General features: G+C 36.5%; 1 protein-coding gene across 1 annotated transcript in view; it reads left to right on the top strand.

Moving 5' to 3' along the window:
• The window catches only part of DTWD2 (DTW domain containing 2), a 137,372-nt gene that overhangs the window by 31,684 nt on the left and 82,433 nt on the right, over positions 1 to 23,255 (top strand). The window contains exon 2 of the mRNA XM_066273814.1: positions 8,499 to 8,589. Coding sequence (XP_066129911.1) covers positions 8,499 to 8,589 — 91 coding nt within the window. The remainder of the gene's footprint in view (positions 1 to 8,498; positions 8,590 to 23,255) is intronic.

Genomic DNA, 23,255 nt, shown 5'->3' with positions numbered 1-23,255 from the left:
GATTTTTCTGAATTTGCTGATGTTTTTGTGGCCCAACATATGGTCAACTCTTGAGAATGATCCATGTACACTGGAGAAAAATGTATACTCAGTTACTTTGGGATGAAATGTCCTGTAGATGTCTATCATATCCAGGTGCTCTAGTGTTTTGTTAAAGGCCACTATATCTTTGTTGATTCTCTGTTTGGATGACCGATCTAGAGCCGTCAGCGGTGTATTGAAGTCTCCAAGTATGATTGTATTTTTGTCAGTTTTTGTTTTAAGGTCAATAAGTAGCTGTCTTATATATTTTGGTGCTCCTTGGTTTTTTGCATATATATTAAGAATTGTTATGTCTTCTTGATTCAGTGTCCCCTTAGCTATTTTGAAGTGGCCATTTTTGTCTCTGAGTACTTTTGCTGTCTTGTAGTCAGCATTATCAGATATGAGTATTGTTACGCCTGCTTTTTTTTTGGATGTTATTTGCTTGGAGTATTGTTTTCCAACCTTTCACTTTGAACTTATTTTTATCCTTGTTACTTAGGTGAGTTTCCTGTAGGCAGCATACAGTTGGATTTTCTTTTTTAATCCATTTTGCTACTCTATGCCTTTTTATTGGTGAGTTTAATCTGTTTATATTTAGTGTAATTATTGACACTTGTGAGTTCCCTATTGCCATTTTATAGATTTCTTTCTGTTAGTTTTGTGTCTTGTTTGATCTTTCTCTTTCATTTTTCTATCTTTTGTTTTTATTTGGTTGTGTTCCATACATCTTTCCTCTGTTGCTATCTTTTTTATCTCATGTGCTTCTGTGGTGGTTTTTTCAGTGGTGGTTACCTTTAAGTAATTAAAAGGGTTCCTATCCTGTTCATTGTAGAGCACTCTTTTGTGAGTACTTTTGCACTCCATCTTCCTTTGCCACTGTTAATCTCCATCATCTCCCCCCCCCTTTCTTTTTGTTGTTGTCACAGTTTAAATTTGGTTTTATTGTGTTCTTGGAGCTTTTACTTGTGGCTTTGTTTTTTTTTTGTTGTTGTTATTTGTATCTGATTGAAGAACCCCCTTTAGTAATTCCTGGAGTCGGGGTTTTCTGATGATAAATTCCCTCATCTTTTCTGTATCTGTGAATGTTTTTATTTCTCCTTCATATTTGAAGGATAGCTTTGATGGGTATAGTATCTGTGGCTGAAAGTTCCTCTCTTTCAGGACTTTAAATATTGGGGTCCACTTTCTTTTAGCTTGTAAAGTTTCTGTTCAGAAATCTGATGATAATCTAATGGGCATTCCTTTATATGTTGTATTCTTCTTTTCCCTGTCTGCCTTGAGAATTTTTTCTTTGTCATTGGTTTGTGCCAATTTCATTATGATGTGCCTTGCAGTGGGTTTGTTGGAGTTAAGAAAACTCGGAATTCTGTTTGCTTCTTGAATTTGAGGCTTTAGTTCTTGCCACAGGCTTGGGAAGTTCTCATCTATTATTTGTTTGAGTATGTTCTCCATTCCATTTTCTCCCTCTTCTCCATCTGATATACCTATTATTCTTATGTTATTCTTTTTGATGGAGTCAGATAATTCTTGTAGGGCTATCTCATTTTTTTTTATTTTTTGAGTCTCTTTTTTCTTCTCTATTGTGCCCCAAGTTGCTTGTCTTCTATTTCACTAATCCTGTCTTCTATCTGGCCTCTTCTATTAGCTAAGCTTGTTACTTCGTTTTTCAGCTCGTGAATTGAGTTTTTCATCTCTGTTTGATTTGTTTTTATAGTTTCAATTTCCTTGGAAATATATTCTTTGTGTTCATTGAGTTGTTTCTGAGCTCCCTAAATTGCCTGTGTTTTCTTGTATATCTCTGTATTTTTAGGATTTCTATCTTAAATTCTCTGTCATTTAGCTCCAAGGTTTCCAATATCTTAAATTTTATCTCCATAGATTTTTCCTCATCTAGCTATGTTACCTCTCCTTCTTTTGTATCCATGATATTCAATTTTCTCTTTTTTAATGACATCTGAGGGTGGTTTTGTTGATAATATTAATGAGATTTAATAATGAATAAAAAGTTAAAAATAAAAAATCGAAGAGTTGTTTTTTTAAAAAAATATTAATAATGAAATAAAGAAAAATAAAATAAAAATATTAAAAAAAAGAAATTCCCCCCCCTTTTTTTTCTCTTCCTCCTCTCCCTTCTTACTTGAGAAAATTTTTTGGTGAACTGAATTATATTGTACTAAATAGAACAAAAAATGCCTGTAATAGAGGGCCTGAATTGGGGAGAAGTAATAAAGGGGCAAAAAATAAAACAAAAAAGAAAAAGAAAAAGGGTGTATGGACTCACAAAAAGCAAATAAGAAAAAAATTTGGGTCAAGAATAAAATGATTTGCTTTTAGGTGTTGGTTGACTAAGAGTTATGATGAGAGGAATAAGAGGGAAACAGGAAAATGGGGGGACAAATTAAACAATTACTATTGTATTTAGTGGAACAAGAACTAGATAAAATGGAGAGCCAGGGATGGGAGCACTGCTAGTGTGTTAAAAAGGTGAAGTAAAAATCCCCCAGAATGCCACAAATATAAGTTTGAGTCCCAGATAAGATATTGTTCGTTATTGAGGTTTGAATGAGAGGAGACGTAAAGGAGAAAGGAAGAAACTAATATAGAGGGAGAAAAGAGAGAGAGAGAGAAAAAAAGAGGGAACCACTAAAAGAAGAAAAAAGAAAAATGAGGAGAGAGAGAGTTAAAGGTTTTGGAGTGCAACCCTCATAGAGAGAAAGGAAAAGGAAAGAAAAGTTAATGGGAGATGTAACACTTATGGGTAGTGTAGTTCAAGGAGAGGAGAGAGTAAGACTGGCAGAGAGTTAACCGACCAAATTGGAGGAGGGAAAAAAAAAATCAAGAATGAAGATAAGAGAAACAAATGAACAAATATAATAAAATGGGATACATTATAAAGTCTGCAGATTATTCTTGATTTTGAGAGGTTATCGTCTTGCTTTTTCTTTTCTCTCCCTCTTCCTGGTCGGTGACTATGTACTTCGGGTTCTGCCCCTTTGGCAAACTCAGGTAGTAGTTTGCAGTTGATTAGTCTCTATGGCGATGTCGTGTATTGTGCTTCAGTCTCGTTGGCAGTCAAGGCTCATTAGCATTTATAGGCTCTGCCAGTGAGAGTCCGTGTTCCTGGAACCTTTCTCCTAGTCTTTCCTTCCTCAATTAGTAGCCTGATAATCCAGCTATGGGGTTGCTGCTGCCTCTGCCTGGATAGTAAGAGGCTCAAAGAGCTGGCAACTCCCCACTCTATTCCCACTCAGCACAGGGCTCTGGGTGAGGCTCAGTCAGTCAGAGGTGCTAGCATAATCAGGCGGGGTTTCTACGCACTCAAAGACCTCTGGCTCTCCCACTCTGTGGGATAACATGGGCGCGCACTGCCGAGGCACTTGGAGGAATCTCTCACTCACTATCTGCTCGCTCAGACCAGGATATCAGGCAGGCCGCTTCACCCTCTGAGTGAAACCCCCGCCCGCACGGAAAAGTTCCAGTGTTGGAATTGGCTCTCGCTCCGTCCCCGAGCGCGGCTTTTTCAAGGCGCTGGCGTGGCCCGAGATTCCGCTTTTGGCCCACACAAAGGGCCCTGACTCTGCCCCTCTGTGTTATAACACGGGTGGGCACTGCCTAGGCACTCGGAGGAATCTCTCGTTCACTATCTGCGTGCACAGACCAGGATATCAGGCCGGCCGCCTCACCTTCTGAGTGAAACCCCCACCCACACAGAAAAGTTCCGGCGTTGGAATTGGCTCTTGCTCCCTCCCCGTGCGCGTTTTTCCCAGGGCGCTGGGGCGGTCCGGAGATTCCAGCCCACACAAAGGCCTCTGACTCTGCCCCTCTGTGTGATAACACAGGCACCCACTCCTGAGGCACTCGGAGGAATCTCTGGCTCACTCTCCGTGCTCGCAGACCAGGATATCAGGCTGGCCGCCTCACCCTCTGAGTGAAACCCCTCCCGCACGGAAAAGTTCCAGCATTGGAATTGGCTCTTGCTCCCTCCCCGTGCGCGGCTTTTCCGGGGCGCTGGGGCAGCCCAGAGATTCCGCTTTTGGCTCACACAAAGGCCTCTGACTCTGCCTCTCTGTGGGATAACATGGGCGCCCACTCCTGAGGTGCTGGGAGGAATCTCTCGCCCACTATCTGCGCACTCCGACCCGGAGATCGGGGAAAATGGCTGCCCCGCTTGTCTTTCTTTGTCTGGGTTTGGCGCGAGTGTTAGCTTGTATTGCCCGGGTTGCAACAGGAAGTTTTTCCTCGGCTTGGAATTCTGTGCCACAGCCTGGTTCGGCCGTTTGTGCCGCAGCCTGGATCTATTCACCCCCTTTGCCCGCCTTAGTTTCTAGATTCTCAGTTCCCAGTGAAAGCCGCCCTGTTTAGGTTAGTGAGGAAGGCGGAGCATTTGTTACTCCCTGTTTCCTTCGGGGTTTGATTATATATTTAGCCAATTTTTCGCTCAACCATACCTTCGGGTGTATTGCGAAACATCTGGAGGCTCCAAGGATAGGTTTTTCTGTTTCTGATTGAAGATCTTGTTGAGTTTTGGGGGAGATATATTGGTATCGCTTCCTACCCCGCCATTACTCTGACGTCATCTCGGTAATGATGTTTTATGAGCATGTCAAAACATAAGCCAAAACAATTAGTTCTGAGGTTATTGTTTATTAGCCCAATTTTGCAAACCACTATTAAGTATTTACATAGAAAGTGCTTAGCTTTTTTTATTAGTAAATATTTTCTTTTCTTTTTTTTTTAGTAAATATTTTCTTTAGTAATTATTTTTGCCTCCTGTACTACTCCTTACTAGAATGATCACAAATGATAACAAGGGAAGATCTGAGACTCTGAATTTCATTTAAATTAATAAAGAATTGCTTAAGTATTAGAAAGGAATTGAAGAAGAGATCTGTATTTGATATGTGTATGGCCAGCAGTCACTGCTGTTGTGGTCTTGCAGGTGTAGGTTCTCATTGAATTTGGACAGACGGAACAGTAGAGCCAAAAAATGGTGGACTATTCCTTTATTCTGCCTCACACTGGCAGGCGAGCAAATACACAAAGGGAAAAGCACTTCCCTTTCACTTAGGGCTCCCAAACCCACTTACACATTTCCAGTTCCACAACCTGGAGAATCTTCTCCTGTTTTTCCTTGAATCAGAGGCCCCCACCAGGCTCAGTCACCTCTGCTTCCCCATCTGCACATCTTCTCCCTTCTCTCTGCACAAACTGACTTCTTCAGCACCCTACCATCTTGGTTTCCTTCTTCCTCCTCCTCCTTCTTCTACTTCTCTCCTTTTTAAACCTTTCTGGTGTCAAAAACCTTTCCTCCAGCACACATTAGCATAGCAATGGACCTTCCCAAGCAGGAAGGTAATTAGCAATTTCATAGAACAGCGCCATTTTTAACAATAAAACTGAGCAAACTCAAATAATACAAATTTTACAAATTCATTTGCCCAACAATATGTAAGAAAATGAAGGGATAGGATAAGAAATTATGTGGTGGAGAAAGGCAATCAGATATTCCTTTATATATTCATCAGAATTTATCGATAGCCCACTATACTAGAGGCTGAGATATAAAAGTGGAAAATGTAGGCCAGGTTCTTGCCCTCATGTGGTTTACTTTGTATAGAGGAAACCCACCTTCAGATAAATAACATCATGTCAAACACTGATAAAAATGCCTCTGTTACTAGTTAGGTTGAACATTCATTTTCCATTCCATTTTCCACTTTTTGAAATAACAGCTTTATTAAAATATGATTCACATGCCATGACATTTATCCTTTTAAAGTGTACAATTCTGAGGTTTTTTGTTTTATTAGCCCAATTTTGCAAACCACTATTACAGTGGTTTTAGCAGGGTTCTCTTTGAGTGTCTCCTTTTCAGATCTTTCTGTGAAAGCTGCTTTCTCCTTTTGGTGTTAGGTCCTGCCAGTTAGGCTCCACTAATTACTAGGTGACTGTTCTACATTTTGATGCAGTGCCCTAGGGCAGTGGTTTTGAACCTTTTTACACTTGGGGACAGGTGAAAATAGGAGAATTATTTCAGGGACTGCTCAGGCAGAAATTACTCTGAGCATAAGCAAATTCAACTAAGGTCTACAATCTTCATATAAAATCAGAGTGATTAACTTTTTTTTTTTGACTGGCATGAAATTTCTTGCAGACCAGTCCGTGAATTATGGGTTGGTAGTTGAAAAACATTGCTCTTTGGCATAAATTGCTCAGCAGCCTGATACTCATTGTGGTAGAGGTAGTTTTGGTGGCTACTCTTTGAGATTTGTTCTGACTTCAGGTGTGCTCTGCTTACCTATCTCGTTCTCTGTTTTTTGTTTATTCAAATATGCCCTTAAGACAATTTCCAGACTTCAGTTGTTTTCTAAAAATAATTTTTGTCAGTTGCTCTTTTCACTGTGGAGTGGGTCTGTGAAGCAACATTCCCTATCATCCTGGAAGTGGAACTCAATATTCCTAAAGTTCAAAGATATCTTCTCAGTAAGGACATTACAATCCCAGGTAATAGGTTTTGTTGTTGCTGTTTTTTCTCCTTACTTTTCTGAACAGATGTTTTGATCAGAGATGAAATTTTGAAATTCAAAGCTACCAATGCCAGAGCAGTCTTTGCACTGTCTGAACTATCATACTAAGGACTTATACATCACCATCATATAATGAGCTAAAGATGTTATTTTTTATTTATTTACCTAGTTTTCTGCCACCCATAGAAATCTGCAGCTTCCCCCCCAGCCTGTTGACTTGATTGGATTTTGCTGTCCTTTGGCTCTGTTGATATACGGACGTTTCCTGCATAGGTCATTTGACTTATTATTATTTGTTTGCATTCTTTTGTATTCTTAGAATCACACAATTTACAGATAGTTAAGTTTATATTAAATTAAATTCTGAATTTTTAAATGGCTTCATCTAATCTGAAATTACATTTTATAAAAGAATTTTACTGATAACTGCACATTTCAGTCATATAGTTTCATAATAAAAAGTAAGAAACTTAAAATTTTAGAAGTTTAATGTGCTTCATTCTCTTTGTTCCACTGAATGAAGAATCGTTTCCAGTCATTGCCCTTGATGTGTTTGTCTATAAACCTAGTTAAATGAGTCACTCTCTACTCCTTTCTGTGTTTATTCTTCTTGTGACTACTGAATGAATTTATTCCTAAAATCTGCTCCCATTCCTGAGAGGAAATTCAGTGTAGGGCACAGTAATGATACCAGATCATTTCCTGTGTCACTGGAAAGCAAGTATATTGGTTTTCTGTGTGTTAATCATCCATTTTAGTTTTGATGATGGAGAGGGGAGTATGGTCATATTGTAAAATACATTTATACCTCTCTGTAAGATTATCATGTAGATAATTTCTTAAGCAGGAGCATGGGTTTGACAGTTTCTTGTAAAATAAGGTAGTAGATATAATTGAACTAATTTACTCACACTTTATGGTTTGTTAATATAAACATTTCTGACTTTAAGCTATAATTGCATAAGGAAAATTACAGAAATAAATGATAGTGGCCAGTTTTGTAGTAGTTAGTTTCCTGTTGTGAATTCCCTTTGTTAGAACATTCATGTGTATACTACTGTAATGTTATATGTCTGTACTGGTGATCTGTTGTGAAAATTTACTTTCATCATATACTGTATATGGGTGCTTGGTGAATTTTGTACCATAAACACACATATCAAATGTAGGATTTCATGGTGAAATATCCATATATGTTCCTACAATTCCTTTGGAAGGACACACAAGAAACTGATTATTGGTTACCCCTAGAGAGAATGCTCTAGGATGGAAGACTCAGATGGGAGTCACACCCTATTATTATATCTGAGTTTGTTAATGAGTATTAAATGGTACTGAAACAGCAGTAAAGCACTAAAAAGTAAGTAAAATAAAAACAACAAAATCAACAATAGTAAGAGAGAAAATAGGTAGACACTCTGTGGATATAATTCTAGCCAAGTATAGTTTGGTGGCTGCTATTTGGGTTTCTTTTCACAATTAGTCAACTCTCTCTGTTGATCGATGCCTAAATTTGATTAGAACTCTCTTCTAGGTGGTAATAATTCTGTTCTAATATTTTATCATCATATTGTTTCCTCCCACTTCAGATTCAGATGATTTAGAAAAGTTGCCAGGTTTCTCTTTGACATGAGATATGTTCTTGATTTGGAATGTGTTGCTTCATGAATGAAAAGACCGTGGTGGTGACTTACGAGTTTGCTTCTACTACAGATAACTAAGACAAGATATTTTCAGGTACTTTGATCTATATAGATGGTAAAGAATTTACCTGAATCTTTTCGCAAATTGTCATATTTAAAGTCTGAGTGATTAAATTCATTCTTAGTGTTTCATTTTAAAAGAAAGCAACGTTAGCAGATCTTTATATAATGAAATTTGATTCAAGTTTTAGGTTTTTGCCTTATAATTGTATTGTAAACATTTCTTTTTCTTTCTGCCCTTTAGCCGGCCTCAGAAAGTGTGTTTGTGTCCATTTCTACCAGTGCATCCTCTGCACATCTCTACCCACTTGTACATAATTCAGCATCCGGCAGAGGTAAGATTTTGTAAACTACAGAATTTCAAATAGAATATTTCTGTACAAGAGGAAGCACACAGATGAACATACTCATTCCTCCTAGCCCTTCAGCATTTCTGGAAATTAATGACAAATGCTTTCTCTTTGGGAGGAAATAGTTTCTTTTATATATTATATGGTAGTATAGTGCCATATGCTTTGGAAACAGATAAAATGATGTTGTTTTATAAAAGCTGTTATTTTTGGATAGTATAGAAATTTAGAACTTCAACAATTTTGTGTGAAGGAAAAATGAGACTTTTGTGAGTAAAGAGCTAGGAAAACCATTGCTTTTTAAATGATTTGATCTTAGTTTATATTCATTAATGTCTTGTTAAAATAGAAGTAACTTTCAACTTTTTGTTTTTATTTCTACTGTTTTTATTTCATAATAATTTTTATTTTTCAATTAAAGTTGAAATACAATATTATATTAGTTTCATGTGTACAATATAGTGATTAGACATTTATTTAACTTATGAAGAGATCTCCCTGATATATCTCGTACCAATCTGACACTATATATAGTTATTACAGTATTAGTGGCTATATAGTTATTACAGTATTAGTGGCTATATTTCCTATGTTACACTTTATATCCCCACGACTGTTTTGTAACTACCATTTTGTACTTCTTAATACCTTCCCCTAGGGAGCTAGAGCCAATTCAAACGTTGGAATTTTTCCGTGCGGGTGGAGGGCTTTCTCGGAGTGAGAGAAGGCTGGCCTGATATCCAGGTCTGCACGCATGGAGAGTGGGTGAGAGATTCCTCCGAGCACCTCAGGGGTGGGCGCTCGTGTTGTCCCACGGAGAGGCAGAGTCAGAGGCCTTTGTGTGGGCCAAAAGCGGAATCTCTGAACTGCCCCAGTGCCCTGAAGGGGATGTGCACGGGGAGGAAGCTAGACCCAATTCCAACACTGGAATTTTTCCATGCGGGCGAAGGGCTTTCTCGGAGTGAGAGACGGCTGGCCTGATATCCTGGTCGGCGCGCACGGAGAGTGGGCAGGAGATTCCTCTGAGCAATTCAGGGGTGGGCGCTCGTGTTATCCCACAGAGGGGCAGAGTTAGAGGTCTTTGAGTGGGTGGAAGCCCCGCCTGATCATGTTAGCAGCTCTGACTGACTGAGCCTTACCCAGAGCCCAGTGCTGAGTGGGAATAGAGTGGGGAGTTGCCAACTCTTTGAGCCTCTTACTATCCAGGCAGAGGCAGCAGCAACCCCATAGCTGGATTATCAGGCTTCTAATTGAGGAAGGAAAGACTAGGAGAGAGGCTCCAGGAGCATGGACTCTCTCACTGTCGGAGCCTATAAAGCTAATGAGCCTCGACTGCCAAGGAGACTGAAGCCCAATACATGACATCGCCATAGAGAATTATCAACTGCAAACCTCTACCAGAGCGTGCCACAGGGGTAGAACCCGGGGTACAAAGTCACCGACCAAGAAGAGGGACAGAAAAGAAAAAGCAAGACGATAACCTCTCAAAATCAAGAATAATCCGCAGACTTTATAACCTATCCCATTTTATTATATTTGTTCATTTGTTTCTCTTATCTTCATTCTTGATTTTTTTTTCTTTTTTTTCCTCCTCCAATTTGGTCGTTTAATTTTCTGCTGGCCTTACTCTCTCCTCTATTTGAACTACACTACCCATAAGTGTTACATCTCCCATTATCTTTTCTTTCCTCTTCCTTTCTCTCTATGAGGGTTGCACTCCAAAACCTTTAACTCTCTCTCTCTTTCTCCTATTTTTTCTTTTCTCTTCTTTTAGTGGTTCCATCTTCTCTCTCTCTCTCTCTCTCTCTCTCTCTCTCTTTTCTCCCTCTATATTAGTCTCTTCCTTTCTCCTTTACATCTCCTCTCATTCAAACCTCAATAGCAAACAAATTATCTTATCTGGGACTCAAACTTATGTTTGTGGCATTTTGGGGGGTTTTTACTTCACCTTTTTAACACACTAGCAGTACTCCCATCCCTGGCTCTCCATTTTATCTAGTTCTTGTTCCACTAAATACAATAGTAATTTTTTAATTTTTTAATTTCCCCCCCTTTTTCCTGTTTCCCTCTTATTCCTCTCATCATAACTCTTAGTCAGCCAACACTTAAAAGCAAATCATTTTATTCTTGACCCAAATTTTTTCCTTATTTGCTTTTTGTGGGTCCATACTGCTCCCCACCCTTTTATGTTCTTCTTTTCTTTTCTCTTTTCCCTTTGCCCCTTTATTACCTCTCCCCAATTCAGGCCCTCCATTACAGGTATTGTTTGTTCTGTTTAGTACAATATAATTCACAGTTCACAAGATTTTCTCAAGAAACAGGGGAGAAGAGAGGAGAGGAAAAAAGGAGGGGGAGGAATAATTTCCTTTGTTTTCAAATTTTTATTTTATTTTTCTTTAATTAATGATTAATTTATAAAAAAACCTTTTCGATTTTTTATTTTTATTTATTATTTTTTTTAACTTTTTACTCCTTATTAAATCTCATTAATACTATCAACAAAACCACCCTCAGATGCCATTAAAGAAGAGCACATCGAATATCATGGATACAAAAGAAAGAGAGGTAACACAGATAGATGAGGAAAAATCTATGGAGAAAAAAATTTAAGATATTGGAAACCTTGGAGTTAAACAACAGAGAATTTAAAATAGAAATCCTAAAAATACTCAGAGATATACAAGAAAACGCAGTTAGGCAATTTAGGGAGCTCAGAAAACAATTCAGTGAACAAAAGAGTATATCTCCAAGGAAATTGAAACTATAAAAACAAATCAAACAGAGATGAAAAACTCAATTCACGAACTGAAAAACGAGGTAAAAAACTTAGCTAATATAAAGGCCAGATAGAAGAGAGGATTAGTGAAATAGAAGACAAGCAACTTGAGGCACAACAGAGAGAAGAAGAAAGAGACTCAAAAATAAAAAAAAATGAGATAGCCCTACAGGAATTATCTGACTCCATCTAAAAGAATAGCATAAGAATAATAGGTATATCAGAGGGAGAAGAGAGAGAAAATGGAATGGAGAACATACTCAAACAAATAATAGATGAGAACTTCCCAAGCCTGTGGCAAGAACTAAAGCCTCAAATTCAAGAAGCAAACAGAACTCCAAGTTTTCTTAACCCCGACAAACCTACTCCAAGGCACATCATAATGAAATTGGCACAAACCAACTGCAAAGAAAAAATTCTCAAGGCAGACAGGGAAAAGAAGAATACAATATATAAAGGAATGCCCATTAGATTATCATCAGATTTCTGAACAGAAACTCTACAAGCTAGAAGAGAGTGGACCCCAATATTTAAAGTCCTGAAAGAGAGGAACTTTCAGCCACGAATACTATACCCATCAAAGCTATCCTTCAAATATGAAGGAGAAATAAAAACATTCACAGATACAGAAAAGATGAGGGAATTTATCATCAGAAAACCCCCACTCCAGGAAATACTAAAGGGGGTTCTCCAATCAGATACAAAGAACAAAAAAAAACAAAAAAAACAAAGCCATAAGTAAAAGCTCCAAGAACACAATAAAACCAAATTTAAACCATGACAACAAAAAGAAAGGGGGGGGGAGGATGGAGATTAACAGTAGCAAAAGACGATGGAGTGCAGAAGTACTCACAAAATACTGCATTACAATGAACAGGGTAGGAACCCTTTTCATTACTTAATGATAACCACCATTGAGAAAACCACCACAGAAGCACATGATTTAAAAAAGATAGCAACAGAGGAAAGATGTATGGAACACAACCAAATAAAAACAAAAGATAGAAAAATGAAAGAGAAGGATCAAACAAGACAGAAAACTAACAAAAAAAATCTATAAAATGGCAATAGGGAACTCACAAGTGTCAATAATTACACTAAATGTAAACAGATTAAACTCACCAATAAAAAGGCACAGAGTAGCAAAATGGATCAAAAAAGAAAATCCAACTGTATGCTGCCTACAAGAAACTCATCTAAGTAACAAGGATAAAAATAAATTCAAAGTGAAAGGCTGGAAAACAATACTCCAAGCAAATAACATCCAAAAAAAGCAGGAGTAGCAATACTCATATCTGATAATGCTGACTAAAAGACAACAAAAGTATTCAGAGACAAAAATGGCCATTTCATAATGGCTAAGGGGACACTGAATCAAGAAGACATAACAATCTTAATATATATGCACAAAACCAAGGAGCACCAAAATATATAAGACAGCTACTTATTGACCTTAAAACAAAAACTGACAAAAATACAATCATACTTGGAGACCTCAATGCACTGCTGACGGCTCTTTATCGGTCATCCAAACAGAGAATCAACAAAGATATAGTGGCCTTAAACAAAACACTAGAGCACCTGGATATGATAGACATCTACAGGACATTTCATCCCAAAGTGACTGAGTATACATTTTTCTCCAGTGTACATGGATCATTCTCAAGAGTTGACCATATGTTGGGCCACAAAAACAACATCAGCAAATTCAGAAAAATCGAAGTTATACCAAGCATATTTTCTGATCATAAAGCCTTGAAACTAGAATTCAACTGCAGAAAAGAGGAAAAAAATCCCACAAAAATGTGGCAACTAAACAACATACTTTTAAAAAGAATGGGTCAAGGAAGAAATAAGTACAGATATCAAAAGATATATACAGACAAATGAAAATGACAATACAACATATCAGAATCTATGGGATGCAGCAAAAGCTGTGATAAGAGGGAAGTTCATATCACTTCAGGCATGTATGAACAAACAAGAGAGAGCCCAAGTGAACCACTTAACTTCACACCTTAAGGAACTAGAAAAAGAAGAACAAAGACAACCAAAAACCAGCCGAAGAAAGGAGATAATAAAAATCAGAGCAGAAATAAATGAAATAGAGAACAGAAAAACTATAGAAAAAAATTAATAGAACACCTAGGAGCTGGTTCTTTGAAAAGATCAACAAAATTGACAAACCCTTGGCAAGACTTACCAAGGGAAAAAGAGAAAGAACTCATATAAACAAAATCCAAAATGAAAGAGGAGAAATCACCATGGACATCATAGATATACAAAGAATTATTGTAGAATACTATGAAAAACTTTATGCCACTAAATTCAACAACCTAGAAGAAATGGATAAATTCCTAGAACAATACAACCTTCCTAGACAGAGTCAAGAAGAAGCAGAAAGCCTAAACAGACCTATTAGCAGAGAAGAAATAGAAAAAACCATTAAAAACCTCCCCCAAAATAAAAGTCCAGGCCCAGACGGCTATTCAAGAGAATTTTATCAAACATTCAAAGAAGACTTGATTCCTATTCTACTGAAAGTCTTCCAAAAAATTGAAGAAGAAGCAATACTTCCAAACACATTTTATGAGGCCAACATAACCCTCATACCAAAACCAGGCAAGGATGGCACAAAAAAAGAAAACTACACACCAGTATCTCTAATGAATACAGATGCTAAAATACTAAACAAAATACTAGCAAATAGAATACAACAACATATTAAAAAGATAATACATCATGATCAAGTGGGATTCATCCCAGAATCTCAAAGATGGTTCAACATACGTAAAATGGTTAACGTAATACACCATATCGACAAAACAAAGAACAAAAACCACATGATCTTATCAATAGACGCAGAAAAGGCTTTTGATAAAATACAACACAATTTTATGTTTAAGACTCTCAACCAAATTGGTATAGAAGGAAAATATCTCAACATGATAAAGGCCATATATGATAAACCATCAGCTGACATCATATTTAATGGCACAAAACTGAAGGCTTTCCCCTTTAAGTCAGGTACAAGACAGGGTTGTCCACTCTCTCCACTCTTATTTAATGTGGTACTAGAGGTTCTAGCCAGAGCAATCAGACAAGACAAAGAAATAAAAGGCATCCATATCGGAGAAGAAGAAGTAAAGGTATCACTTTTTGTAGATGATATGATCCTGTACATCGAAAACCCCAAAGAATCCACAAAAAGACTACTAGAAACAATAAGCCAATACAATAATGTCACAGGATACAAAATTAAAATACAGAAGTCAATAGCCTTTCTATATGCCAACAATGAAACATTTGAGAACGAACTCAAAAGAATAATCCCCTTCACGATTGCAACAACAACAACAAAACTACCTAGGAATAAAGATAACTAAAAATGTAAAGGACTTATATAATGAAAACTATAAACCATTGTTAAGGGAAATCGAAAAAGATATAATGAGATGGAAGAATATTCCTTGTTCTTGGTTAGGAAGAATAAATATAATCAAGATAGCCATATTACCCAAAGCAATATACAAATTTAATGCAATTCCCATCAACATTCCAATGACATTTTTTAAAGAAATGGAGCAAAAAATCATCATATTTATATGGAACTATAAAAAACCCCGAATAGCCAAAGCAATCCTAAAGAAAAAGTATGAAGCAGGGGGCATTACAATACCTGACTTCAGACTATATTATAGGGCCACGACAATCAAAACAGCATGGTATTGGCAGAAAAATAGACACTCAGACCAATGGAACAGAATAGAAAGCCCAGAAATAAAACCACATACATATAGTAAAATAATTTTTGATAAAGGGGCCAACAATACACAATGGAGAAAAAAAAGGCTTTTCAACAAATGGTGCTTGGTAAACTGGAAAGCCACATGCAAAAGAATGAAACTGGACTACAGTCTATCCCCTTGTACTAAAATTAACTCAAAATGGATCAAAGATCTAAACATAAGACCTGAAACAATTAAGTACATAGAAGAAGACATAGGTACTAAACTCATGGACCTGGGCTTTAAAGAGCATTTTATGAATTTGACTCCAAAGGCAAGAGAAGTGAAGGCAAAATTAATGAATGGGACTACATCAGACTAAGAAGTTTTTGCTCAGCAAGAGAAACTGATAACAAGATAAACAGACAGCCAACTAAATGCGAAATGATATTTTTAAACACCTGCTCAGATAAGGGCCTAATATCCAAAATATACAAAGAACTCATAAAACTCAACAACAAACAAACAATCCAATAAAAAAATGGGAAGAGGACATGAACAGACACGTCTCCCAGGAAGAAATACAAATGGCCAACAGATATATGAAAAGATGCTCATCTTCGTTAGTTATTAGAGAAATGCAAATCAAATCTGCAATGAGATACCACCTCACACCTGTTAGATTAGCTATTATTAACAAGACAGGTATTAGCAAATGTTGGAGAGGCTGTGGAGAAAAAGGAACCCTCATACACTGTTGGTGGGAATGTAAAGTAGTACAACCATTATGGAAGAAAGTATGGTGGTTCTTCAAAAAACTGAAAATAGAACTACCTTATGACCCAGCAATCCCTCTACTGGGTATATACCCCCAAAACTCAGACATTGATACGTAAAGACACATGCAGCCCCACGTTCATTGCAGCATTGTTCACAGTGGCCAGGACATGGAAACAACCAAAAAGCCCGTCCATACATGACTGGATAAAGAAGATGTGGCACATATACACTATGGAATATTACTCAGCCATAAGAAATGATGACATCCGATCATTTACAGCAAAATGGTGGGATCTTGATAACATTATAGGAAGTGAAATAAGTAAATCAGAAAAAACCAGGAACTGCATTATTCCATACGTAGATGGGACATAAAAGTGAGACCAAGAGACATTGATAAGAGTGTGGTGGTTACGGGGGAGGGGGGAGAGGGAGAGGGAAGGGGCGAGGGGGAGGGGCACAAGGAAAACTAGATAGAAGGTGACAGAGGACAATCTGACTTTGGGTGATGGGTATGCAACATAATTGAACGACAAGATAACCTGGACATGTTATCTTTGAATATATGTATCCTGATTTACTGATGTCACCCCGTTAAAAAAATAAATAAATAGAAAATTAAAAAAAAATACCTTCCCCTTTTTCACTTGTCTCCCCGGCCCCCCTCCCATCAGGCTATTGTCAAAATGTTCTCTGTATTTATGAGTTTGCTTTCGTTTGATTTGTTTGTATATTTTATTTTTTAGATTCTACATACAAGTGAAATCATGTGGCATTTGTTTTTCTTTGTTGACTTATTTCACTCCGCTCAGTACCCCCTGGGCCCATCCATGTTGTTGCAGATAGCAAGGTATCCTTTGTTATGGCTGAGTCACATTTCATTTATTGCATGTTTGCACCACTTCTTTATCCATTAATTCACTGGTGGTCACTTAGGTTGCTTCATATCTTGGCTATTGTAAATAATGCTGCAATGAACATATAGGTGTGTTGATCTTTTCAACTTAGTTTTTTGGATTTTTCGGATAAATATCCAAAAGTAGAAATGCTGGGTCCTTCTTTGTATCTTGATATAGAGCCTTTCTTAAAAGTCTGTTTTGTCTGGTAGAAGTATTGCTACCTCAGCTCTTTTTTGTTTGTTTTCATTTTCATGAAATGTCTATTTTCCAACTTTTTACTTTCAGTCTATTTGGTCTTTTGATCTGAAGTAAGTCTCTTGTAGGCATCATATGTGAGGGTCATGTTTTCTTATCCATTTAGCCACCCTATGTCTTTTGATGTCTTGATTTACATTTGAAGTGATTTTTCATAGGTATCTATTTTTTGCCATTTTAATATTTGTATTTTAATCTTCATTCCCTTCTTCTTAAAGATGTGTCCTTAATATTTCTTGTAATATTGGTGTGGTGGCTATGAGCTTTAGCTTTTCTTGTTGGGGAAGCTCTTTATCTGTCTGTGGATTCTAAATAGTAGCTTTGTTAGGTAATCTTGGTTGTAGGTCTGTGCATGTCATCAGTTTGAATATTTTGTGCCAGTCCCTTCTGATCTGCAGTTTCTGTTGAAAAATCAGCTGACAGTCTTTTGGGAACTTCCTTATAAGTAATTAACTGCTTTTCTGTTGCTACATTTAAGATTTTCTCTTCATCTTTAACCTTTAGCATTTTAATTATGTTGTATCTTAATATGAGGCTCTTTTGGTTTATCTTGTTTGGGATTCTCTATGCTTCCTGGGCTTGTATGTCTACTTCCTTCACCAGATTAGGTAAGTTTTCTGTCATTCACTCTTCAAATAGGTTTTCAATTTCTTGTTCTCTTCTCCTTCTGGCACCCCTATGTTGTGAATGTTGGTATACTGGATGTTGTCCGAGAGACCCCTTAAAATCTTTTCATATTTTTGGATTCTTTTTTTCTTTTTTGCTGTTCTGATTGGGTGTTTTCTGCTATATCTTCCAAATTACTGATTTGATTCTTAACTTCAGCTACTCTAATGTTGATTCTGTGTAGGTAACATATACACCCTACAGTGTTCTGACCCATGATGTGCTTCCAGTGTACTTCTGCATTGAATTCCTTGCTCTCTGAATCATAACCAGGGAATCATTTGGTACTATGAGGATAGACGAGACTCTATTCACACCTCCCCAAAACTTGATTTCCAGTAGTAGTTCTGGAGAGCCCTGCATCCAAATAGCAGGTGAAGGTACCAGGTTGACCATCAACCTGGTGCTTTCCAAATTGTATTCGTCTTAGTCACCTCCAGTTGACCTTCAGAGATCTTGTCCCTTTCAAATCTGTTGAGAAGCCTGCAGGCCAGCACCAGACCAGTACAATGTGATGCAGCCAACCTTTAGAGCACACTTTGGGAGTTCATGAGCATAAGCTGCACAGACTTTCATACATCCTTCTATATGGGCACAAGCAATCTAACAAATGATATCTCTGTTGGTTACATGAACTGTTATCCTGTATTTGGGTGTGTTGCACTTACTTTTATCCTGATTATCATGTATTTCCAGGCACAGTAACTGGTTTTACGCTCTCTTCCTTGTCTTCTAAATTTCACTTTGCATCTCTTGAAGTAGGTCTTATTTTTGAGACAACTTTAAAAATGTAATTACTGCAAAAGATAGACTCATGTCCATAGCTCGCTACAAACGTGCAGGCTCAGAATAGCTTCCATGGGGATGGGGGGAGAGGGGTACAATACTTTTTCTTTTCTGTTATTAAAGTAATTTAATTATAAATTTATTTATTTTTACCTATTATAGTAAATTTATATGTAACATTATGGTTCTGTGTGTTAATTTGCTGAGTAAATAATATTCCTAATGTAAGTAGTGTTTGATATTCTTTAAGGGCATTGTCATTTTTTACAATATTCAAAATATTCACTGTGAAGATACATATAAACAGAATTATATAAATTGATAATGTTGGGCTAGATGTAGGTAGGCTGAGTAGAAAGGGGCTCTGTTACTTATTTGTTGAAGCAGATATTCCTACTTGGGCCAATGAAGAAAGCCAGAGAGTGACTGAGCATTGTAAATGAAGATAACCAAGAAAGCTAGGAGGCTAAGGCAGAATAGCTAATCACCTTACTCTACTGAAATAAAGGATAGAATACCTGTGACATGAAAGGTAGTTTTTAGTGTTGGATGGTAGGACCTTGAAGAAAAGAAATGCTTGTGATAGTTAATGGAATTTATAGAAATGGTCACCAGATTTCTCTACTCTAAAGTAATTTTTCTTCCATATCCATCCTCTTTATTCTTTGGAAGTAAGGTTATATATTTAGCCCATACTCAAGTAGGAGGGAGAGATTAAGCTCCACTCCCTTGAGTGGGAAGTATTTATATTTATTATTGGAAATTCTTTCTATAAGGAAGGTTTGTCTTTTTTCTCCCATTTACTTATTTGTGTCAGCTTGGGCTTTATATTTTATACTTTGTTATAATCCAAATACTGTGCTACTTATTTTGTTGCTCAATGTTCCAGTTTGGCCATTGGGAGCTCTTTAAGATTGGCTTCTGTGTGCCATTGATATGCTCCATTGTCTAGTTTTGAACAGTTCCTTGCTTTCTGGGCATAAATATCTAGGCCAGGGGTCTCAAACTCAACTCAGCATGTGGGCCGCAGAGCAAGATCACAGCCATTAGGCGGGCTGCACTAGATCTACAAAAGGCAACTGTTACGCAACACTTTTCTCACTGCAGTTGAAAACAAAAAAAAAATCAGTACAACAAGCACAATCGTACATGCAGTTTACTCAGTGTCACAAAATGAATACAAATGTATAATTTAGTATGTTGTAAATGTTGTTTGTGAGGAGATACACATACATTTTTTATAAATGAATTTGGTAGTATTTGCATAGGTGAATATATACATAGGTATGTATATGTTCATGTGTGTGTAGAAATGGGCAAAATAATTTTAAAAAATAGTTAATTGTGTTGAGTGCTTTGAATGAACCAATCCCAATTTCATATACACTGCTCATAAAAATTTGAGGATCGGGGAATGTGCGGATACTCTAGTACTTCCAGCCTTTTGTACAGTGCATTTTCACCAATGAGATAAAAGTTGGTTTTGCATCTCATTTGCAAAATCGAACAACTTTCTTTGACTTGTCATTTGCTTTTCTGATGTTCTTGTTTACTAAAAATAAATCAAATGCTTTTTTTATCATTTCATATTCATTTTGAAATATCCCCTAATTTTGTGAACAGTATATATGAACTTGTTTTAACTTTCCCCAAATCCTATGGAGTTCAGTATTGTCATTATCTTAGATAACAAAGAGGAAACTGAGGTATAGAGATGTTAAATAGGTTGCGTTAGATTACATAACTATTTCATAGCAGAGCTGCAATTTGTACTCATCCAGTTTAGAGCCAAAGAATGTGGTCTTAACCAATGTAGTATATTGCTTCTATAATGGAAAATTTCCACCAAGATATTTATATATAGGAGCTTCTGTAAGTTTCTCTAACTTCTAAAATATTCCCTGTGTTCCACAAGAACCAGTGCATGACAGGCGTGGATACTGTCATATTGTGGTACATTTCACGTAAAATTTTATGTTAACATTGCATTTAATTCCCCAGAATACAAAGAAAGTTTAACAAAAGTGTTAACATCTGAAAAAGTTTTATTGCAAATATTTGAGTTTTTTCTGTTTTGCACGATATGCCATGTGTGTCTATCATTTTGTGTTGACTACGTGACTACCACAGAAATGAAGTACATAGTGACATTTAAAAGATTAAAAGATGTTTAGAAAATATAATCACTAAAATAATTTTTCTCCTTTAAATTGAGTGACAAAAAAGGAAACAGGTAAATTAAATAATTTCTCCAGTCCTGCTATGCTATACATTTCTTTTTTCTTTTTTTGCAAGAAAGAGACAGACAGGGACCAACAGTCTGGAAGAGAGAGAGATGAGAAGCATTAATTCTTTGTTGCGGTACCATAGTTGTTCATTGATTACTTTCTCATATGTACTTTGACCGGGGGTGGGGGGGCTCCAGCAGAGTAAATGACCTTTTGCTCAAGCCAGTGTGACCTTGGACTCAAGCCAGCAACCTTGAACTTTAAGCCAGCCACCTTTGGGCTCAAGCCAGCGACCATGGGGTCATATCTATGAGCCTGTGCTCAAGCCAGTGACCTCGGGGTTCAAATCTGGGTCCTCTGCATCCCAGTCCAATGCTCTATCCAGTGTGCCACTGCCTGGTCAGGCTAAGACATTTTCATGAAAACTTTCTTTTTTTACATAGAGCTATGATGGACTGGTTTATGTTGCATATCTAATCTATTGAGAAATTCAAATTTTTCATTAAAAATTTTTTTATTGAAGTATAATTAACATTCTATTGGTTTCAGGTGTATGGCATAAAGATTTGATGTTTGTATATATTGCAAAATAATCTGCATGATAAGTGTAGTTAATTGTACATAGTTATAATGTTTTTCTTGTGATAAGAACTTTTAAGATCTATTCTCTTGGCAACTTTTGAGTGTGTAATGCAGTATTACTAGCTAAGCTGGAAGTTTGTCTCTTGGACCCCCTTCATTCATTTTGCTTACCTCCTACTTTTCATTTCTTTTAATCCAATCTGTTTTCTCTATAGCCCATTTGTCATTGTTTTGGTTTGGTATGGTTTGGTTTTAAGATTCCAAATATAAATGATATCATATGGCATTTGTCTTTCTTTGTCTTATTTATTTGCCATAACATAGTGCCCTCATGGTTCTTCCCATGTTGTTGAAAATAGGAAGAGCTCCTTTTTTATGGCTAATATTCCATTGTGTGTGTATATGTATATGTATATGTATATGTATATGTATGTGTGTGTATCACATTTTCTTTATTCATTCATCTATATGGGTACTTAGGTTGTTTTCATATCTTGACTATTTTAAATAATGTTGCAATGAACGTGGGAGTGAGAGTATTGATATCTTTTGGCTCAGTGTTTTCATTTTCTTCAGGTTAGCCTTTGAATTTCATTCAAAACTTCAGTTCTGTTTACTTTAATTGCCAGCATTGGGAAGTGGCATACTTTTTTTTAAACTTTTTTATTGAATTTATTTTCGTAACATTGGTCAGTAAAATTATATAGGTTTCTGGTATACAATTCTATAGGGAATTGGCATACTTGTAAAAGCCCATTTCTCCTGAGAAGGATTTTATTTTTACATTTAGAATATGTAAACAATTCTGGAGAACTAGAGAATAATACAGCCTCATTGAGATGTGGATTCTGAATAGTTTGTTCTGTTTGTTACGTGACTTCTGTACTGTACCTTCCAATAAATATGCTTTAAATCATGAAACTTCAATGTCATAATACTTGAATTATGACATTATACAATCTCAAGGGCACAATCATAATACTTGAATGTTAAATACGAAGTGACAAAGCTTTACTGTATCAGTGATTACTGTATTTTTCACTCCATAAGACACACCTGACTATAAGATGCATCTAAGGTTTTAAGGAGGAAAATAAGGAAAAAAATATTCTGAACCAAATGGTGTGTTAAAATATTTAATAAAATATACCACAATAATATTTTAACAATGTAAACTCAACAGTAGTATTAACAACCATTAGCACTGTTATTAACCAATGAGAAGAGACTTTAATGTTCAAATACTCTTCTAGTTGTCTGGGAACCCGCAGCAGCTAAAATAAATAAATATTCACCCCATAAGATGCTCGGGCATTTTCCCCTCCACTTTTGGGTGAAAAAGTGTGTCTTATGGAGTGAAAAATATGGTAACTCTTTTGACTTTTGTTTCAAAGTTTATCCATGTTATAACATGTATCAGAACTTTGTTCTTTTTTTATAGCTAATATATCATTATATGTATATACCATATTTTTTTTGTTATTCATCCACTGATGGACATTTGGTTTGTTTTCACTTTTTGGCTATTGTGAACAGTGCTTTTATGAATATTTGGGTACACACTGCTGTGTGATTACGTTTTTTTTAAAGTTTTTTTGATATATACCTAGGATTGGACTTGTAGGGTCATCTAGCAACTCCATATTTAACTTTTTGAGGAATTGTCAAACTTTTCCAAAGCAACTACACTGTTTTACATTTATACATCTAGTGGTGTATGAATTATCCAATTTCTCCATATCCTGGCCAACTCTAGTTATGTCAGTTTTTATTTGTTGTTGTTTCTTTGTGTTTTTTTAATTATGGCCATCCTGGTGGGTATGAAGTGACATCTCATTGTGGTTTTTATTTTTGTTGCACTAGTGACTAATGATGGTTGTCTTTTTATGTGCTTATTAGTCATTTTGTATCTTCTTTGGAGAAGTAGGCCTTCTAATTCTTTGCTGATTTT

This window comes from Saccopteryx bilineata, chromosome 4 (assembly GCF_036850765.1).
Source record: "Saccopteryx bilineata isolate mSacBil1 chromosome 4, mSacBil1_pri_phased_curated, whole genome shotgun sequence".
Lineage (NCBI taxonomy): Eukaryota > Metazoa > Chordata > Mammalia > Chiroptera > Emballonuridae > Saccopteryx > Saccopteryx bilineata.
The sequence above is the reverse complement of the archived record's forward strand: the minus strand, read 5'-3'. Positions and strand labels throughout refer to the sequence as shown.